General features: G+C 38.6%; 1 protein-coding gene across 2 annotated transcripts in view; it reads left to right on the top strand.

The window, feature by feature from the left end:
• Window positions 1–21,671, top strand: part of LOC122549088 (peroxidasin homolog) — a 573,433-nt gene that overhangs the window by 303,168 nt on the left and 248,594 nt on the right. For both annotated transcript variants that reach the window (XM_043688313.1, XM_043688312.1), the window contains exons 5-6: window positions 1,207–1,278; window positions 18,384–18,455. In XM_043688313.1, coding sequence (XP_043544248.1) covers window positions 1,207–1,278; window positions 18,384–18,455 — 144 coding nt within the window. The remainder of the gene's footprint in view (window positions 1–1,206; window positions 1,279–18,383; window positions 18,456–21,671) is intronic.

The raw sequence follows: 21,671 nt of genomic DNA, 5'->3' as shown, positions 1-21,671 counted from the left end.
GAAGCTTTGGAGAGGGTGCAGAGGAGATTTACCAGGATGTTGCCTGGAACGGAGAATAGGTCGTACGAGGATAGGTTGAGAGTGCTAGGCCCTTTCTCATTGGAACGGCAAAGGATGAGGGGTGACCTGATAGAGGTTTATAAGATGATCAGGGGAATAGATAGAGTAGACAGTCAGAGACTTTTTCCCCGGGTACAACAGAGTGTTACAAGGGGACATAAATTTAAGGTGAAGGCTGAAAGGTATAGGGGGGATGTCATGGGTAGGTTCTTTACCCAGAGAGTGGTCAGGGCATGGAATGAGCTGTCTGTGGGAGTGGCAGAGTCAGAATTTTTGGTGACCTTTAAGCGGCAATTGGATAGGTACATGGATAGGTGCTTAAGCTAGGACAAATGATCAGCACAACATCGTGGGCCGAAGGGCCTGTTCTGTGCTGTATTGTTCTATGTTCTATTTTCTATGAATCACAAATGTAACAACTAAAATGTTTAATTGTAAGAGTGACTTCATTTTTTGTATGATGATTGAATTTCCACAGCTTCAGTTCCATCTAACAAGATCTCAGACCATAAATATAATTTTGGGTAGTACATGCATCTAAACTCTGAGCAGAAAGTCAGGACTCATAAGTGATACAGTCAGAGCAAATAACTAAATAATCTTTAAATGTTAGATTTAACTGGATTTTTGGAATGCAATCCCTTACCTGCTTTGTAATTTCCTTTTATTTTGCTAACTTTGAAGAAGCTTAATTGGATAGTAAGGAGCTAGATGCATCAGTAGTAAGTGACACTTGTGACTAAAGAGGGCCTGTAACATTGAATGTTCAGGAAGATGTCAACTACTTTAGCTATCAGGAAATTACAAATTCTATTCCATGTACATGAAATCATATTGTTGATGTTATTGCAAAGTAGAAGGATGAACTATTAATACTGCTCTGTGGAATTCTGTCATCACTCCAGAAAAGTTGGAAAGAGCCCCAGCTCTTATAATTTATGGTCTGTGTGAACCTCTTAGAAAAAGTGTGAACAGCGTAACAAGACCAATGGATGGAGTCAGTGTTTAAAGCATTGAAGCTTTATGTCAGGCTTCTAATCATAGTTATATCTTCAATTTGTAATAGCTTAGGTTGGTTTCTGAAAGCAAAGTACATTCCAGGCATCAATTATGAATGCTAACTCTTCATCTGAATTCTTTCAACAGATACATTCATTTCAACCACATAGAGATACTAGAGCCAGAAACATTTCGTGATCTTCCCAAACTAGAGAGATTGTAAGTGCTGCATGGACTGATGTTTACTCGACTATCTGTGTGTTTTTATCATTGAACTAACTAATTAACCTAATGGCTATTTGCACTCTGCTGCTATCTCAAGTAGTTCCAGTTTCATATCCCTCAAAGAAGTAGATTGTAGAGTATGTCAAGTTTTAACAATGTTAATCAATAGGCGCTTTGATATTACTGTTCCCAGGAAATGAATGCTCAAATAAAAACTCATGATCTGTGTGTATGCCAGTCTTCCTATTTAATTAACAGTGAAATGGCCATAAAACTGCAGCCCACTAGAAGCTAATGTAACGATACTGGGTATTTTGTACTGATTTTTATTAAGAGAGTTTTTAAGGCAGTGGCTTCAAGCAGTCTACCAGAGCCACTCGAGCAAACAGCTTGTGAAGCCTTTGGGTTTTTTAATGTTGGAACAGTAGAAGCAACCTGAACAGGTTTGGTCAAGCTCCCACAGAACCAGGATTTAGTTTTAGCATTCAGCAGCTGCAGAGTGAGTCTTGAAGAAGTAGAAGTTATTTTTCTCCCTCTGTCACTTACAGCCAAAAGCTGTTCTCTTCCTGCTACCAGAGTTGCACGTGAGACAATCTGTTTTCTGAATTTGTCTTATGCCAAGGATGTTGCTATATTGGAACAGTTAATTAACAATAGTTACTGTATTTATTATTCTGTTAATATTTCCAGTGGAGTTAAGTTATTCCAATTCCTTCTTTCTTTTGTAGTATTTTCACCGTAGTCAATGAATAAAGTGTGTTTTGCTTTAAATCTGGTAGTTTGACAAACCAAATTACATCTGGAATGCCGCACCTCAAATTTACCTTTAAAATAAGAAAACATTGAGGTCTAGACTATCTTCTGAATACTTTGATGGTATTTGGTCTGGTTGATAACACTAAGTTGAAAAAGGAGGCTGATTTTTTTCTGCATGTCCTGACTTATGTATTTGTAAACTTGAGTACATTGTGTGGGTGAATGTGTGTCTGAAAACTGACTGTTTCTAATTTAATTGAAAATATCAAGGGGTGATGAAAATGCATTTCTCGAATATACACTTGAGATCAGAGGGTATAAATAGTGGCAAGAGAAACAGGCACTTAGGTGAATGCTACCCAACTGAGATAGAAGTTTCTGACCTGGGTTAAAGTTGGCATAGAATTTCACTGAAAAAATTACATCTTAGCCATTTAAAACAAAATGAAACAGGAACGCTGTACTTAAGAGCAGGAGTAAACTATTCAGCCCTTTGAGTTTGCTATGCCATTCAATAAAACAATGTCTGGTCTGGTTCTAGTCTCATCTTCACTTTCCTGTGCATCCTAATCTTCCCTTTTGATCAAAAATAGATCAAACTCTGTCTTTAATAAACTCAAAGACCTAGCCTTCACTGCTTTTTGGGTAAGGGAATTCCCATTAAAGTTTCTCTGAGAGTAAAAATAGTTTCTCATCACTATCTTAAAAGGAAGATCTTGGATTCATAAACAATGTCGCCTAGTTTTAGTTTCCTCAGAAGAGGGAACATCCCCTTGATAACCACCCTATCCAGTCCTGCTCAGGATCTTACGTGCTGTGGTAAGATCACTTCTCTTTCTTCTAAACTTCAATGGTTATAGGCACAACCAGTTCAACTTTTATTCACAAGGGAAGGCATTTGTCCCAGGAGTGTGTTGAGTGAACTTTCTCTGAACTGCTTCTAATGCAATTATCCCTTCTTTTCAAATAAGGAAACCAAACGGTACATATTACTGCAGATGTGGCCTCACAAACATGCATAACAATTACGATAAAGCTTCACAACTTGTATCTTTAATTCCATTTGCAATAAACAATAACATTCCATTTGCCTTCATAATTGCTTCTTGTCACTGCATACTAACTTTCTTATGATTCTTGTACTAGGACACCCAGACTCTTTTGGCACACCAAGTTCGCCAATCTCTATTTAGATAATATACTTCTTTTCCATATTATCCAATAAAGTGATTCAGTTCACATTTCCTCACATTACTCTGTAAAATCTTTCCCATTCATTTTAGCTGTCTATGCTTCTTCTTGATATTTTATTTTCTTACGTATCTCTGGTATCTTTGGCGACTTTAGCAACCATACAGCCAAACATTTCATCTAAGTCACTTTACAATTTATTTTATTATTTTTATTACTTAAAACTTTCTGATTTATTATAGAAAACATACCTGTGTCTAATAAAATTCTCTGGAAAACAAAGAACAAAGAAAATTTACAGCCCAGGAATAGGTCCTTTGGCCCTCCAAGCCTGAGCCGATCCAAATGTTCTGTCTAAACTTGTCGGTCAATTCCTAAACATTTGTATCCCTCTACTCCCCACCTACTCATGCATCTGTCCAGACGCATCTTAAATGAATCTACCGTGCCTGCCTCTACCACCTCTGCTGGCAACGCGTTCCAAATGCCCACCACCCTCTGTGTGAAGCACTTGCCGTGTGAATCCCCCTTAAACTTTCCACCTCTCACCTTGAAAGCATGACCTCTCATTATTGAATCTTTCACACTGGGAAAAAGCTTGTCTCTATCCACCCTGTCTATACCCTTCATAATTTTGTAAACCTCAATCAGGTTCCCCCTTAATCTCCTTTTCTGTAGTGAAAATAAACCTAACCTACTCAACCTCTCTTCATAGCTAGCACCTTCCATACCAGGCAACATCCTCGTAAACCTTCTCTGCACCCTCTCCAAAGCGTCCGCATCCTTTTGGTAATGTGGCGACCAGAACTGTACACAGTATTCTAACTGCAGCCAAACCAATGTCTTGTACAATTTTATCATGACTTGCCAGCTCTTATACTCAATATCCCATCCAACGAAGGCAAGTATATTATATGCCTTCTTGACCACTCTATCCACCTGTGCAGCAACCTTCAGGGTACAATGGACCTGCACTCCCAGATCTCTCTGCCCATCAACTTTTCCGAAGGTTCTTCCGTTCATTGTATAATTCACTCTAGAATTAGTCTTGCCTAAATGCATCACCTCGTATTTGTCTGGATTGAAAGCCATCTGCCCAACTCTCCAGTCTATCTATATCCTCCTGTATTCTCTGACAGTCCCTTATGCTTTCTGCTACTCCACCAATTTTTATGTCATCTGAAAACTTGCTGATCATACCAACAGTGCCCTCTTCTAGATCATTTATGTATATTACAAACAACAGTGGCCCCAATACTGTCCCCTGTGGAACACCATTGGTCACCTTTCTCCATTTTGAGAAACTCCCTTCAACTCTACTGTCTGTCTCCTGTTGCTCTTTATCCACCTAGCTAGAACATCCTGCACACCATATGACTTCACTTTCTCGATTAGTCTACAATGGGGAACCTTATCAAACACCTTACTGAAGTCCATGTATATGATTAGATTAGATTACATTACATAACAGTGTGGAAACAGGCCCTTCGGCCCAACAAGTCCACACCGACCCGCCGAAGCGTAACCCACCCATACCCCTACATTTACCCCTTACCTAACACTACGGGCAATTTAGCATGGCCAATTCACCTGACCCGCACATCTTTGGACTGTGGGAGGAAACCCATGCAGACACGGGGAGAACGTGCAAACTCCACACAGTCAGTCGCCTGAGGCGGGAATTGAACCAGGGTCTCTGGCGCTGTGAGGCAGCAGTGCTAACCACTGTGCCACCGTGCCGCCCAAACAACAGCCTTTTCTTCATCTAACAACTTGGTCACTTCCTCGAAGAACTCTATTAAGTTGGTCAGGCACAATCTTCCCTGCACAAAACCATGTTGCCTATCACTGATAAGCTCATTCTTTTTCAAATATGAATAGATCCAATCTCTCAATACCCTCTCCAGCAACTTCCCCACCACTAACGTCAGGCTTACTGGTCTATAGTTACCCGGAATATCCCAACTACCCTTCTTGTACGGGGGGGCGACATGAGCAACGTTCCAGTCCTCCGGCACCTCACCTGTATTTAAGAATGCCACAAAGATATCTGTCAGGGCCCCAGCTATTTCCTCTCTCGCCTCCCTCAGCAACCTGGGATAGATCCCATCCGGTCCTGGGGATTTGTCCACCTTAATAGCCTCTAGCATTCCCGACTCATCTTCCCTACTTACGCCAACGTGATCCAGACTAATCAAACTTCTATCTCTAATCTCAAGATTCATCATGTTCCTCTCCTCAGTGAACACTGATGCAAAGTAATTATTCAGAATCTCACCCATTCTTTCAGGTTCGGCACACAGCCTTCCTTTATTATCTTTTAGTGGACCAATCCTATCCCTAGTTACCCACTTGATTCTTATATAAGAATAAAATGATTTGGGATGTTCCTTAATTCTGCTTGCTAAAGCTCTTTCATGACCCCTTTTAGCCCGCTTGATTCCTTGTTTAAGAATTGTCCTACTCTTCCGATATTCTTCCAGCATCTGTTCTGTTCTTGGCTGCCTAGACCTTATATATGCTTCCCTTTTCCTCTTGGCTAGTCGTACAATTTGTCCTGTCATCCACGGTTCATGAATCTTGCCCTTCTTATCCTTTGCCTATCCTGCACTACCGTTAACCTATCTTTGAAAGTCTCCCACATCTCAAATGTGGACTTCCCTTCAAACAGCTGTGTCCAATCCACATTTCCCAGCTCCTGCCTAATTTTGATATAATTGGCCTTGGCCCAGTTTAGTACTCTTCCCTTAGGACCACTGTCTTTATCTACGAGTGTTCTAAAACTTACAGAATTGTGGTCACTGTTCCCAAAGAAATCCCCCACCGCAACTTCTACCACTTGTCCTGGCTCGTTCCCCAGTACCAAGTCCAATATGGCCCCTTCCCTTGTCAGACTATTGACATACTGCTCTAGATGCTTCTCCATCCAGACCTCTAACATTAAGTGTATCCCAGTCAATGTTGGGAAGATTAAAATCTCCCATCACCACCACCCTATTGCCTTTACATCTTTCCATAATCCGTTTACCTATTTGTTCTTCTACCTCACGCTCACTGTTGGGAGGCCTGTAATACAGCCCCAACAATGTAACTGCACACTTCTTATTTCTCAGCTCCACCCATAATGCCTCACTACCCAAGACCGCCATAGTGTCCTCCTTTAGCACAGTCATGATATTGTCCTTGACCAGCAAGGCAACTCCACCCCCCTCTTTTACTTCCCTCCCTGTTTTGTCTGAAGCATCTATATTCTGGAACATTTAGTTGCCAAATCATCATGCCATTCCTTCAACCAAGTCTCTGTGATGGCAATAATGTCATAATCCCAGGCACCAATCCAAGGCCTAAGTTCATCTGCCTCACACACTATATTCCTTGCATTAAAGTAGATGCATTTCAGGCCACCAGTTCTTTTGTGCTCACCTGCTCTCTGTCTATTCTTCCCTTTATTAATGTTATCTTCATAATTCTTACAGTCTCCAGTCTCCACCTCGCTGCCTACTTGTTTTCTCTTCTGTTCTCCGTCCCCTGCCACATTAGTTTAAAACCTCCCCATTAGTTTAAACTTTCCCAACCATCTGGTTTACCACTAATCTTTGCTGCATTGTGTGTACAGTGCTATCTTTAACTTTCCCAGTAAACCTTGGTTGACTTAATCCCTTCGTAAAATCCTCTTTTCTCATTGGGATATGTCTTTTCTAGCTATTTTCTTAAATATCCTTTATATTTCCTCAAGGATGTTTGCTGCCAACCTCCTATTCCAGTCCAATCCTGCTAACTCTGTCCTCATTCCTTTGTAATTACCTTTAAGTTTAACACAGTTGTTTCTGACCCAAGTTTCTCCCTCTCAAACTTAATGTTACAGTTTATCATGCTCTGATCACTGTTTCAAAGGGAATAATTTATTAAACCTGCTTCATTACATATCTCCAGAACCAAAATAGCCTGTTCCCTATTTTGATCCATGACATGTTGTTTCAGGAAACTGTCCATAATTATCTCTATGAATCCTTCCTCGTGGCTACCTCTGCAAATTTAACTTTTGTAATCTACACGCAGATTAAACTCACCCATGATTAATGTTTGCCTTTGTTAAATGGCACCCATTTTTCCTAATTTATTTTCTCTCCAAAAGTATAGCAATTGTTTGGGGGGGGGAATGCTGTAGATACTCCTACGAGCACCTTCATTCCCTTGTTGTTTCTTATCTGTGTCCATATGGATTCTTTATCTTCTGATTGAAGATCATGTCCTGCTTTCATACTTAATCTATTCAGTACTAACAAAGCTAATACACCACTCTTTCCTTTCTGCCAGTCCTTTCAAGCAGTCACGTAATTACATTTATTTAATTCCCAGCTTTGATCTCCTTGTAACCATGTCTCCATAATGGCCATAGGAACATATATTAACCTGTATTTGTGTTGTTAATTGATTTCCTTTTTTTTCAGAATGCTAGCATTCTTGAACAGTAACATCTATTTTGCTCTTTGACTTTTTTAACCTCTTTGACCCTGTTTACTATATTTATTCTATATTTATATATTCCATCACTTCCTTTTCCAACCCTAGTTTTTGTTGCCCAAATAGCTGCCCCATAATGCTGCCATATCCTCTTGCTTTATAAGCCAACATTGCCTTTCATCCAAACCTTCTTCCCTCCAATTAGTTTAAAGCCTTCTCTGCAGTCCAAGTTATTTGATTCATCAGAACACTGGCCCCAGCACAGTTCCAATCCATTAGCCCTTTTAGAATTTTGTTTTTATCTTCTGTAACACCTCTTCTGAAATTCTAGCATTAAAAATACTTTTTTCTTGGAAATGTAACTTTACGCAATAAAGATTAAAAAATGGGTTTCTAATTCAAGCTAGTTATAAGTTGTAAAATGAACTGACTTATTTCACACAATTTAGCACACACTATAGAAGTCTAAGTTATGAGTAAAATACGCTGCAAATCACATTAAATAAGGACTGTTCATATTGTATCAAAGTGATCTGTGAAGCTCTATTACTGGTGAATGAGCTCCCATAATCAGCTTCTATAGGCAATGAAATGTAATTTCCCTGTTGTTCGCCAGAGTCCCAATGACTAACATAGTATTTGATTCACATTTATGATTTCTTTAAGTAAAGTCAAATGACATTGAATTTCTACATATGCTCTGTAGATTAATGCAATGTGTTTCAAGGCTGTTATATATCAGATATTGGCTTGTAAATCAGAGTATTATTGTAAACTTATTGCCCATCAATTAGAGGACCTGGCTATGGGTTTTATCTCTGTACAGGTATAAATATATTGAGAAAACACAAAATTATTTTTCTAAAGCACACAGACCACATGAATAATCAATAAATTTAAGCAGTCTTTAACATTTATTTTCCAATTTGCAATGTAGATTTGTCCACATCAAAATACATCAAAATACATTCAAATATTACATTTGTAAAATGAAGTTACTGAAGGTTTTTTTTCCTTTGAGATAATGTAATAATGTGGCTAAAGACAAACAGAGTCAGAGATGAAGGAATAGAAAGTTTAACAAAAACTGTACCTCAATGAATAAAGTAATTGCAAGGAATAGAGGGAAACAAATGACATTAACTTTGGCTGAATGTAAATTTGCAATAAGATAGAGGGATTACTGATGTTAAGAGAGGTAAATGGTTTAAATTTAATTAACAGGGACATGGTTGGAAGCTGATAAATGTTACGAAATAAATATTTCAGGATAGCCAGTATTTCAGAAAGACAGAACAGAATTGAAAAGGCAAAGTGATAATTTTGGCAATAAAGGATGACATGAAGACATTACTAAGAAAGATTCTAGCCTCAAGAGGCAATAAAGTAGAATTAGTTTGAGTGGAAATTAAGAATAGCAAGAGTCAGAAAATGCTGGTGACAGTAGTTTTAGCTACACCATTGGATAGATCATTAAGCAATCAGAGATGATCTCATGGAAGTGTGCCAGATTATGAAGGAGTATGACAGGATGGATGCTGAGAGATATTTCCTCTGGTGAGGGTATCTTGGACAGGGGAGCACAGTCTCAGTCTAAGAGCTGATCATGTACAACTGAGAACAGGAGAAATTACTTAATAGAAATGCATGTGCGTGTTTGGAGTATTCATACTTAGTGAATTGTGAATTCTCCACCATTCAATACTTCCAAGTCTGTGACAGACAGATTTTAGAGCTGTTGTGTAAAAATGAGCTAAGGAGAGTGGTTTGGAAAATGTGGTTGAAACCCAAATTAATCTAGATTGGACTGCATGGTGAACAAAGCTTTGACTGCCCGTATGGCCCACTCTTGTTCTTCTTATTATGTTTTTAGACACATCATACAGTCAGATTATTAATTACACAATAAACCTGTAAATTTGACTTTGTGACTCATGTGTAATCACTTGCTAATGAATGATTATCCACCTAGGAAATTCCGGGTCACTGGCCATAGGTTCAGTGGGTCCTTGTGTGAACATCGAACAGTACAGTACAGAAACAATCCTTTCAACCCAACACCTCTATGCTGATGAGCCTAATCCCAGAACTACATCTTTGACAGATTTGGCAAGTGTTTCTAGGAGGAGTTGTTGGCCTTGACACATTTGGCATTCCTTTCTCTGGTTCTTTTTCTGTGTTGCTTTTTGCTGATGGATGTTCTCAAAGAATTGTGCCCCTTCTTACAAGAGTTTCTTCCAAATTGATTTCTTCTGAATAAGAGTTTCCCATCATTGACATGTACATTATATTTCTTGAAGTAAGCCTTGTGGAATCTTTGAAATGCTTCCTTTGTCCTCTCCCATTTGAATGGGAGAGGACAAGATCATTTTTGATGGGAGTTGGGAGATTTCCTCAAACACACTCTTGTCAATGATGGTATTGTGTTTTAGGATTTCTTTAAAGTGTTCTCTCCATTGGAGGCTGAGGTTCCCTATCTCTCAGAAGAGTTCCATCCTTACTCCACATTGGTTTGAGGCCGAGAGTGTTGCCATGGTGACATTGAAGAAATGTCTGGCAATGTACCTGTCAGCATCTTAGCTTTCCATCATTGGTTCTGATTTCTCTTGTTCTTTGAAACTGTGCTTTTGCTTTTTGATGAGTTCTCATTGTTGCCTTGCTGGTGATGTGGTTTTGTCAGGCTTGGAGTGCTTTCCTCTTTTTAATGAGGACTTGGATGATGTGGTCATTCTCATTGAACGAATCTTGCTGGTTTCTGGTCTTGTAGCTAATGGTTTGTTCATAGCACAATTCGATTTCCTACACTCCATTAAAATTGACACTTTGAAGACTTCTGAGAAGATATTGTTAGACCTTCCCAAGTCTGCTCAGCTCTTGAAGCTTATCAAGGTTGAGCTGTTTTATGAACTGTTTCTTTGTCTTAAGATGCTTCTGAGCATTTGATGAACATTGAGGTGCAAAAGAGGCGGTGGTCTGTCTAGCAATCATCTGTACTGGTCATTACTTTGGCAATGAGGACATTATTTTGGTCTCAGGTTCGAACAATGACATGGATGATTATGTACCAGTGTGTTGGTGATGACCAGACTGATGCACATTTGGTGAGCTGGAAAATCCCATTGCAATTGCAGTTCTTGACTCCTTCCTTTCCAATGGTTCCATTTCAGAGTTGGATGTGCTTTCCAGTCCTGCTATTGAAGTCCCCAAAGAGATTAATTTTATCTTTCCTGGGGATGTTGGTGAGTATGATGTTCAGGGTGGAGTAGAAACCTTCCTTGGATTCATCTATGACATCAAGAGTTGAAGCCAGGCACTCAAGATTATGGTCTGTAGTTGCTTGCAAGTTATTGATGGAGATTCATGAGATGATTGTTGATGCCACCAGGAAGCTCCCAGAATTGGAATGACAAGCTTGTTCCCTTTCTGACAAGACCTGTCAATCTCAACCTTGCATATACTTAACCAATCAGCTTTGACAAACCTCTACAGTAAATAATTCAACAGATTCACTACCCTCACAGAAGAAATTCCTGCACAGCTCTGTTTTAAATGTGTGATTGTTTAATCTGAGATTATGCCTTCTTGTATTTGATTTTCTCAGAAGGGAAATAACCCCTCTGCATGTATTATCACATGTCCCTTAAGAATCTTTTATATAATTCAATAAAATTTTCTTTCATTTTTCAAAACTCTAATGAGTACAGGCCCAACCTATTCATCCTACAAGAAAATTTCTCCATGACAAGAATCAGCCTAATGAACCTTCTCTGGACTGCCTCCAATTTCAGTGTATCTTTCCTTGGATAAGGAGACCAAAATTGTTTCCAGGTGTGGTCTGACTGATGTCTTGTATACTTTTAGTAAGACCTCCCTTTTTTAAATCAACTGGTGAAAGTGAGGACTACAGATGCTAGAGATTAGAGTCAAGAGCCCCATGGCCGAACACTTCAACTCCCCCTTGCACTCCCCCAAGGACATGCAGGTCCTGGGCCTCCGCCATCGCCACTCCCTAACCACCTGACGCCTGGAGGAAGAATGCCTCATCTTCCACCTCGGGACCCTCCAACCCCACGGCATCAACATGGATTTCACCAGTTTCCTCATTTCCCCTCTCCTCACCTTATCCCCATTCTAATCTTCTAAATTGGCACAGCCCTCATGACCTGTCCTACCTGTCCATCTTCCTTCTCATCTATCCGCTCCACCCTCCTCTCCAAACGATCACCATTACCCCCATGTATATTTACCTATCGCACTCTCAACTACCTTTCCCCTAGCGCCCTCTCCTCCCCCCCCCCAAATTTATCTCACCACACCCTTGGCTCACAGTCTCATTCCTGATGAAGGACTTTTGCCCAATTCATCGATTCTCCTGCTCCTCGGATGAATGAATTCCAAAAAAAGAGCTGGAAATAAAACAGCTTATGACAAAGCTAAAAAGCAACATATTTGGTGGGTCAATGTTTTAAATTTAGAAGCTTTTGAAACTCAACAGAAATGGTATCAAAGCAAAGGGATGGCAGTAAGGTCACGCATTTTTTTTGTCCTTGCATTGTGATTATTTTGTCTTAGCTTGGTTTTCAATTAGCATGATATCTTTATATCCTCCAAAAATAATATTTCAACTGTTCAAATAAACACATGATTTGAAGTATTTGGACTAGTTTTCTTTCTAATATTCTTACTGAAGGAACTAACTTATGTGGGCTAAAATCTAGAAGATTTGAATCAAACTCTTGCAGGTCACTTTCCTTACCACCCTGTTCCTGGGACAGAGTCTTGGGTGCTAGTGGTATCACATCCAAGCTCTGGAAAACTTCCACCAAAGACACCCTGAAACTCATCATGAGATTGCGGAAGAAAACTGCAAACAAAGCTCAGTTTTCATTGTGATTTAACGACATGAAGAGCACACTTCAGAAAATTTAACTTAGTTGGACAGGTTAACTTACCAACATAGATTAGAGTGGTGCTGGAAAAACACAATAGGTCAGGCAGCATTCGAGGACCAGGAAAATCGACATTTCGGGCAGGACCCCTTCATCATTCCTGAGTTAGTTTCAGTGTTAACAACATCATAGCAAATATCCTTCGAGAGGAGAAAGGAATAGAAATTTCTGGTGCATATCCTTTGTCCAAACCCAACAAGAATAGCATGAACAAAGAGTTTCAATTGCATTGTAGAGCACTACTCCGGAAAACATACTGCAGCCAATTAGACCACGAGAACAAGGATTGAAATTTAACTCCGATTTCTGCAAGGACCATCTCTGACAATCCTTTTTGTTTGCTATTTAACTGCATAGATCATCCTAGCCAACATTTTTCTTTTTCCTATCGAAATATGCAAATACCATTCCAGTAAATGAATGAGAGCCTTAGATGATCTTGTTCCCAAAAGTCCATAGGCGCTGCTAGCAATTGTAACAGCATAACGACCATCTCAGCTGGAATCAGTAACACAGCACTGACAAGGATCTAAGTTGCAAACGTGCTGAGTTGTAAAGCATAACCATAGGATAAAACTTCAAAATGATCAATGGATTCCAGTTTAACAAGAATAGCTATTAGTTACATTGAAAGGAGCTAATAGTTTAATCTATATAGATACATTTTCAGGGTTTTGATTTAATTTTGCTGCAAGTTGCTTCTGCTTGGAAGTGGCAAAGCACAGTCCACAAATACAATAATTTTGTAAAGGTTAGCATAATATACTTGGAGTTAACTGATTGGATAATGATTCAAAATATTTGATTGACATAGATTCTGACTAGCCCAGTGTACACAGTTGAAATATTGCCAATGTAAATTAACAGACATGCCAACCTTTATGTATTTTCTTTCAAAGATTCTAGAAAATAGGAGATTAATGGCTTTGCAATGCTCACTGAAGAGTGATCTGTTCATGCTCTTGGTTCTGTATCCAGGATATTTTGTGAATTTTATACTGAACTTTATATATGTACAGTAAACAATGACACAATAAAGGAAAACCTCATATGCAAAAGACCTAAATTCCACGCAACGCTAATTTTCAATAAAATACCATTTCAGTCTGAAGCTATAATACTTTCACTGTACTTTTAATTAGACTAGGACAGATATAGTTAGGACTTGCTGATTAACATGTAGCAGAGATAAGAATGTATGGTTTGGATATAGGATTTGTGCCAAAGACTTCAATCCCTTGGTCCTCTCAAAGGATGTTTCCTAATGAGCATCTATCCAGTAAATTTTGTTTTATTCAATAGAATTTAGAACTTGGGTGTAAAGATTAGAGAAAAAGTAATTTCAAGTAGCTGAGGTCAGTGACATTAGAAGATAAAAATGTGGAATTGAAATTTAAGAAATGATTTAGATTTGGTTGGAGTAATTGGAAGAGGTTTTATGGGGTGTAATATGATAGAATAGTATTGCTGAAACTGAAAGAAAGAATCTATAAGATCATTGTAAGTGCAGCCTGGTTATGGAGTGCAGAAACTTGGATAACATCAAGAAAAGAGGAACAATTGGATACTACTCTGATGCAGGTATGTGCAGTAGTGAGAAAGGAGAAAATCAGTAACTGGGATATCACAAGGTCAGTGAACATTGTGGGAGTAGTGAAGAAAGTACTCGAGAAGAGATTGAAATGTATGGCCTTCTGTTGCAGAGAAAAAGAGGAAATGTGAAGCAATAAGTAATGGAGATGGCATCTCCCGGAAGAAGCAAATGAAGAAGGCTTAACACTGGATGAAAAGACATGGTGGCAAGCAATTTAAACATGCAGTATTGAAAGGGGAATAGGTAAATGACAGGAGGAGATAGAGATGGATGATCAGTCAGGCTTGTGGTAACCCCAAGTGAAATATGAGAAGCTAAAATAGTAATAATGATAAGAATCACTAGAATTTAGGATTTACATTTTAATTTAGCTTCAAAACTTCAAAACTTTAGTTAGTCCCAATAGCTGATGTCTGATCCCAATAATACAGGCTAAAATACAACTTTTTGCAACATGGACAAATTTATACTGCAAGGTGCAATATTCACCTTCTCACCAGTTGATTCAGTTCCATCAACATATTTTTAGTCAGCCTGTTACAGTGTTTTCATAAGTTATCATTTATAATACTTGATACACATCACACCAAGTACAGGCATGACAATAATACACATCTTTAAAACTATATTCTAAATTCTACATTTTGAAAGATAGAAAGTCAAGATATTTCTGAGCGTCACCAAATATCTATTGTGCATTCAGAAACTATTCTATCTCAAGAGAAAATAAATATGACATTCTGCATGATATGACTCACTGCGGATAAAGACAAAATGTAAACAAAGTCTGTTCAATATTGTAATATGTGATTTGCCTTTGACTGACTGAAATACAAGAGGTGCGAAACAGTAATTGTATGTTTATTGAAGACCCATAGGACATTTGTACAGTGACTCAACACTGCATGCGAGACAGCAATGTTTGCTCGCTGCTAAAAGTCAAACCAGTTTTCAAGTGAATTCCAATGAGAAATTCTTGCAAATAAATGTCACCCTTTGGCCACAGTCAGCTAAGCAGCCAAATAACTAACTACAATGTATTGAAAGAGAGCTTAGGACTCTCTACTCTGACCTGGTTTCACCTTAAAATTCACTTGAGAAACCAGATTAATAGAAATTTCGTAGCTACAGAGGAAACGCTGCTTTTTAAGAACTTTGAGACCAACCAAAACATCATCTCAATTAAAAAGCATTCAGCTTCCATAAAATAGAGACTGAGTTAAACTCTTATTTTGATAGTCACTATTTTATTTTAAGTTGTATCTAATTTTGTATATATCAGTGAATCAAGTGAGTGAGGCTTGTTTTGTTTAATTAACCTCCAGAACATGTATGTGAGAAATAAAATATCATCTTTCATTTTTTGCTATACAAAAGCATTCAGCGAGCTATTAAAATTGAGTAAATCAGTTCAAGGAAAGAATATATGTCCACATGCAAATATGTTGATCATGGGTGAAAAAATAGAGATATGAAATGTGTTTCTGACAACAATCACAGATGCAATTGTTTTAATCTGGTTTCTAACGATTAAACCAGTACAGTTAGGACAATTACAACCATCTTTGAAAACCAATAAATTGGTTGAAAGGGTCTTTAAGCTGGCTTGAGGTGCTACATATAAGATTGTTATTTTTTTCTTTACTTTGCTGATGACACAAAGACAGGTGGACAGTGAGTTGTCAGATAGACATAAAGAGTCTTCAAGAGAATTTATATGGGTTATGTGAGTGGACAAAGAAATGGAAATGCAGACTAATGTGGGAAAATGTAAACTTGTCCATGTTGACATGTATGTTATTTGAATAGAGGGATAGTTCAGAACTGGGTGCCCAAGTGGAACAAATGATAGAAAGTGACATGAAATATTGATATTTATTGAAAATAAAATGCAATATTAATTTGGGAAAGATTTACTGAGCTGTGTAAAATCTTGGTGAGACTCCACCTGGAATACAGTATCAGTCTCCTTTGAAGCAAAATGTATAATTACATTAAGGCAGCATGGTGACTCACTGGTTAGCATTGCTGCCTCACAAATCCAGGAACCTGTATTCAATTCCAACCTCGGGCGAGTGTGTGGAATTTGTATGTTCTCCCTGTGTTTGCGTGGGTTTCCTTTGGGTGCTCTGGTTTCCTCCCACAGTCCAAAGATGTGCAGGTTAGGTGGATTGGCCATGCTAAATTGCCTATAGTGTCCAGGGATGTGCAGGCTAAGTGGAGTAGCCATGGGAAATTCAGGGTTACAGGGTAGGGAGTTGGGTCTGGGTAGGATGCAGATCAGAGGAGTGGTGTTACTCAAAGAGCTGAATGGCCTGCTTCCATACTTCAGACATTCTGAGAAGGTGCATTCAATGTTTTTTGGGATGAAGGGCTTATCGTATGAAGAAAGGTTGAATAGGTTATGCCTACACACATGAGAATTTAGTAGAAAGATAGGTGATCTTATTGAATCCTATAAGATCCTGAAGGGAATTGACAGGGTGGACACCGGGTGGTTGTTTTCCTATTTGGAGAGACTAAATTTAAGAAATACAGTTTAGAAATTGGAGAAGAGGTTCTCATTTAGGAGTGAAATGATGATGTTCTTGTCTTCTCAGAGGTCTTTAGTTTGTAAAATTCTCTTTGTGGGGAGCAGTGGAAGCTAGTTGTTTGAATGTAGTCAGGGCTATAATGAATAGGTTTTTGATCAATAAGGGAGTCAATGGGTATGAGTACAGACAGTTGAGGTCACAATCAGATCAACCAGAATCTTCAAAAATAGCAGAGCAGGTTTGAGGGGCTGAATAGCCTATCCTGATCTCAATTTTCTTTGTGTGTTCTTGTATTTATGTCAATGTAATGAATAGTACATAAATTGATCACAGACATTCACAAACATCTCACCTTTTTACATTTGAGATCACTTGATGGAATGGAGGTGTGGATTGCCACAAAACCAGTCAGAATTTCATGTTCCCTAACAACAGTATGAAGTTAAAAGAATACATGGGTACATAAACGAGAGCTAGATGAGAATTAAATGGTCATAAATGGAATCTTGTCACTTACCTAAGGATTGTTTGAATTTGAAGATGATCTCAAACTGATCTTTCAACTGAATTAGAAATTCCACATTGGATTCCCAATCAGGCACCAATAATTGTCTTTCAGATCAGATTAGTCTGTCAGAACATACCGTAATCCTCAAATTGGATAGAAAGCATAGTATGTTACATGAGAGGAAAGGAGATTATCAGTTTAGATATACAATGTGCTGACAAAAAGAAATTCTGTTTAAATAGTACTTCTCATTGTGACTCAGAAATATTCCAAACGCTAAATAAATAATGAATCAATTTGAAATGAAACCATTGCTATTAAGTAGACAAATGTTTACATTACACCTATCTCATTTTTGTTTGTGCTGGCAAAGTCACCAGGGGAATACATGCATTTCTTTGGATAGGCTAAAGAACTTCTAATATCCATCAAGACAGGTAAATAAGATATGGTTGACAACTCTGACAATGCAGAATTCTAAACTTTCAAACTAAATTATGTGCTAAAATCCTAGAGTGGGAATGAACCTCTGACCTTTGGGACAAGTGTGCTAAAAGTGAATGTGGCTGGCACTTGTTCAGTGAATGGTAGCTCAGTCTGTTTTAAAAAAAATCATTCATAAAATGTGGGCAATGCTGGCATAAGTAGCATTTATTGCCATGTGATTTGTCCTAGAGTGGGTGGCAGCGAACTATGTTTTCTGATGTAGTATGGTGTAGTTGGACCCACAATACAGTTAATGTATTGTTAATGTACTGTTAACTACTAATATAATTAGTATGCACATGTTAAACTTGTGAAAACATTTGATGCATGAGCTTTGTCAGATACCATTCTTCTGTATAGTCAAAGCCCATAAAAGTCAACATTGTCACTAAATCCTCAGCCGTTTAAAAGCTAAGATTAAACTAAACAGCTTGTCTTTGGACATGGAATCTTTGTTTTACAGCATAGTAAGAGATTAAAGAAAATGTAATAGAAATAATAAGTAATACAGTTAGTTTACAGAAATATTATTTTCTTTATGCAATGTACTCAATAAGGAGATGCCTAGATACAAACTTGATTACTTCTATTGCTAACTTGTCTTATTCATTTCTCAGATTCTTACATAATAATAAAATATCAAGAATTCCTGCTGGAACCTTCGCTCATCTGAGTTCACTAAAACGACTGTGAGTGCTGTAGACTTTAGCCATTTAATTAACTTTGTTCTTGCTTTGTGTATTATTTTAGAAATTTTTCTTTTTGAGTTGCATATTCCATAGATTTCTCAAGATGTTTGAATTGCCAATATGATGTATAATTGCAAGTATTATCATTATATAGGAAATCACTGTATTTATGGATTTACTGATAGTACCTTTAGATTAGATTTTGCTGTAGAAGGACAGCTAACAGTTGCTGCCATTAGTTAGATCCTGTGTTTTTCAGCTGAACAATATCTACACACAAATTTGCTGAAAATGTGACTTACAGCAGTAATAGCAAGAGTAGCAGCAATGGGGGACGCAGGTGAACAGAGTACCCTCCGTAACCAGATAGCAAACAAATAAAAGGCTTAAGGAGGAAGGTGAATTCAATGTCAAATCAGGTAGGATAAATAGAGACGGAGACAACGGTTAGACTAAGGGAGAGGAAAGAGACAGAAAGGAAATGAAATTTTAAAAAGTTAATATTTTAGAATATAGAATACAGAACATAGAACATTACAGCACAGCACAGGCCCTTCTGCCCTCAATGTTGTGCCAACCTATGGAATCAATCTGAAGCCTGTCCAATACACCATATTCCATTCTCATCCATATGTCTATCTAATGATCATTTAAATGCCCTTAAAGTTGACAAGTCTACTACTGTGGTAAAAACAATGACTGCAGATGCTGGAAACCAGATTCTGGATCAGTGGTGCTGGAAGAGCACAGCAATTCAGGCAGCATCCGAGGACAGGCAAAATCGACGTTTATTCCTGATGAAGGGCTTTTGCCCGAAACGTCGATTTTGCCTGTCCTCGGATGCTGCCTGAATTGCTGTGCTCTTCCAGCACCACTGATCCAAAGTCTACTACTGTTGCAGGCAATGCGTTCCATGCCCCTACAACTCTCTGAGTAAAGAAACATCTGCCCTATATCTATCACCCCTCAATTTAAAACCATGTCCCCTCATGCAAGCCATCAACATCTGAGGAAAAAGGCCCTCACTGTCCACCCTATCTAACCCTCTGATCATTTTTTATGTCTCAATTAAGTCACCACTCAATCTTCGCTCTAATGAAAACAGCCTAAAGTCCCTCAGCCTTTCCTCATAAGATCTTCCCTCCATATCAGGCAACATCCTAGTAAGTCTCTTCTGCACCCTTTCCACATCCTTCCTATAAAGTGGTGACCAGAACTGTACGCAATACTCCAAGTGTGGCCGCACCAGAGTTTTGTAGCATGACCTCATGGCTCCAAAACTCAGTCTCTCTACTAATAAAAGCTAACACACTGTATGTCCTCTTAACAACCCGATCAACCCAGATGACAACTTTCAGGAATCTATGCACATGGGCACCAAGAGCTCTCTGCTCATCTACACTACCAAGAATCTTACCATTATTCCAGCACTCTGCATTCCTGTTCGTCCTTCCAAAGTGAATCACCTAATTCATTTCCGCATTAAACTTCATTTACCACCCATCCTTTGGCACTCTCCACAATTCCACCGACCTTAGTGTCATCTGCAAATTTACTAATCCATCCTTCTACGCCCTCATCCAGGTCATTTATAAAAATGACAAACAGCAATGGACCCAAAACAGATCCTTGCGGTACACCACTAGTAACTGAACTCCAGGATGAACATTTCCCATCAATGACCACCGCCTGTCTTCCTTCAGCTAGCAAATTTCTGATCCAAACTATTAAATCACCCTCAATTCCATGCCTCTATATTTTGTGCAAAAGCCTACCATGGGGAACCTTATCAAATGCCTTACTGAAATCCGTGTACACCATATTAACCGCTTTACCCTCATTCACCTGTCTGGTCACCTTCTCAAAGAACTCAATAAGGTTTGTGAGGCATGACCTACCCCTCACAAAACCGTATTGACTATCTCAAATCAACTTATTCCTTTCTAGATGATTATAAATCCTATCTCTTATAACCTTTTCCAACGCTTTACCCACAACCGAAGTAAGGCTCACTGGTCTATAATTTCCAGGGTTGTCTCTACTCCCCTTCTTGAACAAGGGAACAACACTTGTTATCTTCCCGTCTTCTGGTACTATTCCTGTAGACAATGACGGAACAAAGATAAAAGCCAAAGGCACGGCGATCTCCTCCCTGGCTTCCAAGAGAATCCTTGGATAAATCCCATCAGGCCTTGGTGACTTATTTATTTTGAATTTAAATTGTAAAACAAATGTAGTCATGGAGGAATAAGACTCCACACTTGTAGTAGTCACTTTACAGAAAGGCTGATTGAAGAATGCTACATTGATAAAAGGATATGGTGGCACAGTGGTTAGCACTGATGCCTTTCAGTGCCAGAGACCCAGGTTTGATTCCAGCCTTAGGTGACTGTGTGTAGTTTGCATGTTTTCCTCATGTCTGCATGGGTTTCCACTGGGTTCTCTAGTTTCTTCCCACAGTCCAAAGATGTGCAAGTTAGATGAATTGGTTGTGCTAAATTGCGCTGGAGGGAGTTTCCAGGACTGTGCAGGCTAGGTGGCTATGGTAAATGCAGTGTTACAGGGATAGGCTGGGATTTGGTTTCAGATGGAATGCTCTTTGCAGGGTCAGAGCAGACTCAATTGACGAAATGACCTCCATCTGTACTATAGGAATTATATGACATTGACACTGATAATTACTAACTATGGGGTTTAATTCACATCTACTGTACAAAAACAGTAACATTCAATGGCTGCTAATGGAAATCTAACTGGAAAGAGCAGTTTTTTTGAAGCTAATGATAGAGTGATATAATCCATCAACTTCTAGATTTTGCATTTACTCATTTATCTGTTCCATGCCTGAAGTTTCTGCACCAAACCAATCTTCCTTCAAAAAGTGCAATTCTTTTTTAAAAAAAGTAAATCTCTTATGCACTTTTTATTGTAGTTATTATTTTTTCTTCCTTTCTTTGCCAATACTCAAAGCTTGAAAACCTCCTATAAGAATAAGTTTTCTCAGTATAGAGCAACCTTGGTTATCCGAACGACACAGACGGGGAGTATTTTGTTCGGATAATCAAACATTTGGCGAACACAATTTATCCAAGCATTATTTGGATAATCTGAAATTTGGATAATCATGGTTCAGATAACTGAGGTTGTACTGTATTTGTGAAAAGAAAGAACTCAATCTTTGCTGATAGTTTACAGGTTGACGTAAAAAGTAGCTGA

Source organism: Chiloscyllium plagiosum, chromosome 4 (assembly GCF_004010195.1).
Source record: "Chiloscyllium plagiosum isolate BGI_BamShark_2017 chromosome 4, ASM401019v2, whole genome shotgun sequence".
NCBI classification, from domain to species: domain Eukaryota; kingdom Metazoa; phylum Chordata; class Chondrichthyes; order Orectolobiformes; family Hemiscylliidae; genus Chiloscyllium; species Chiloscyllium plagiosum.
This window is presented reverse-complemented; position numbering and strand designations above follow the sequence as displayed.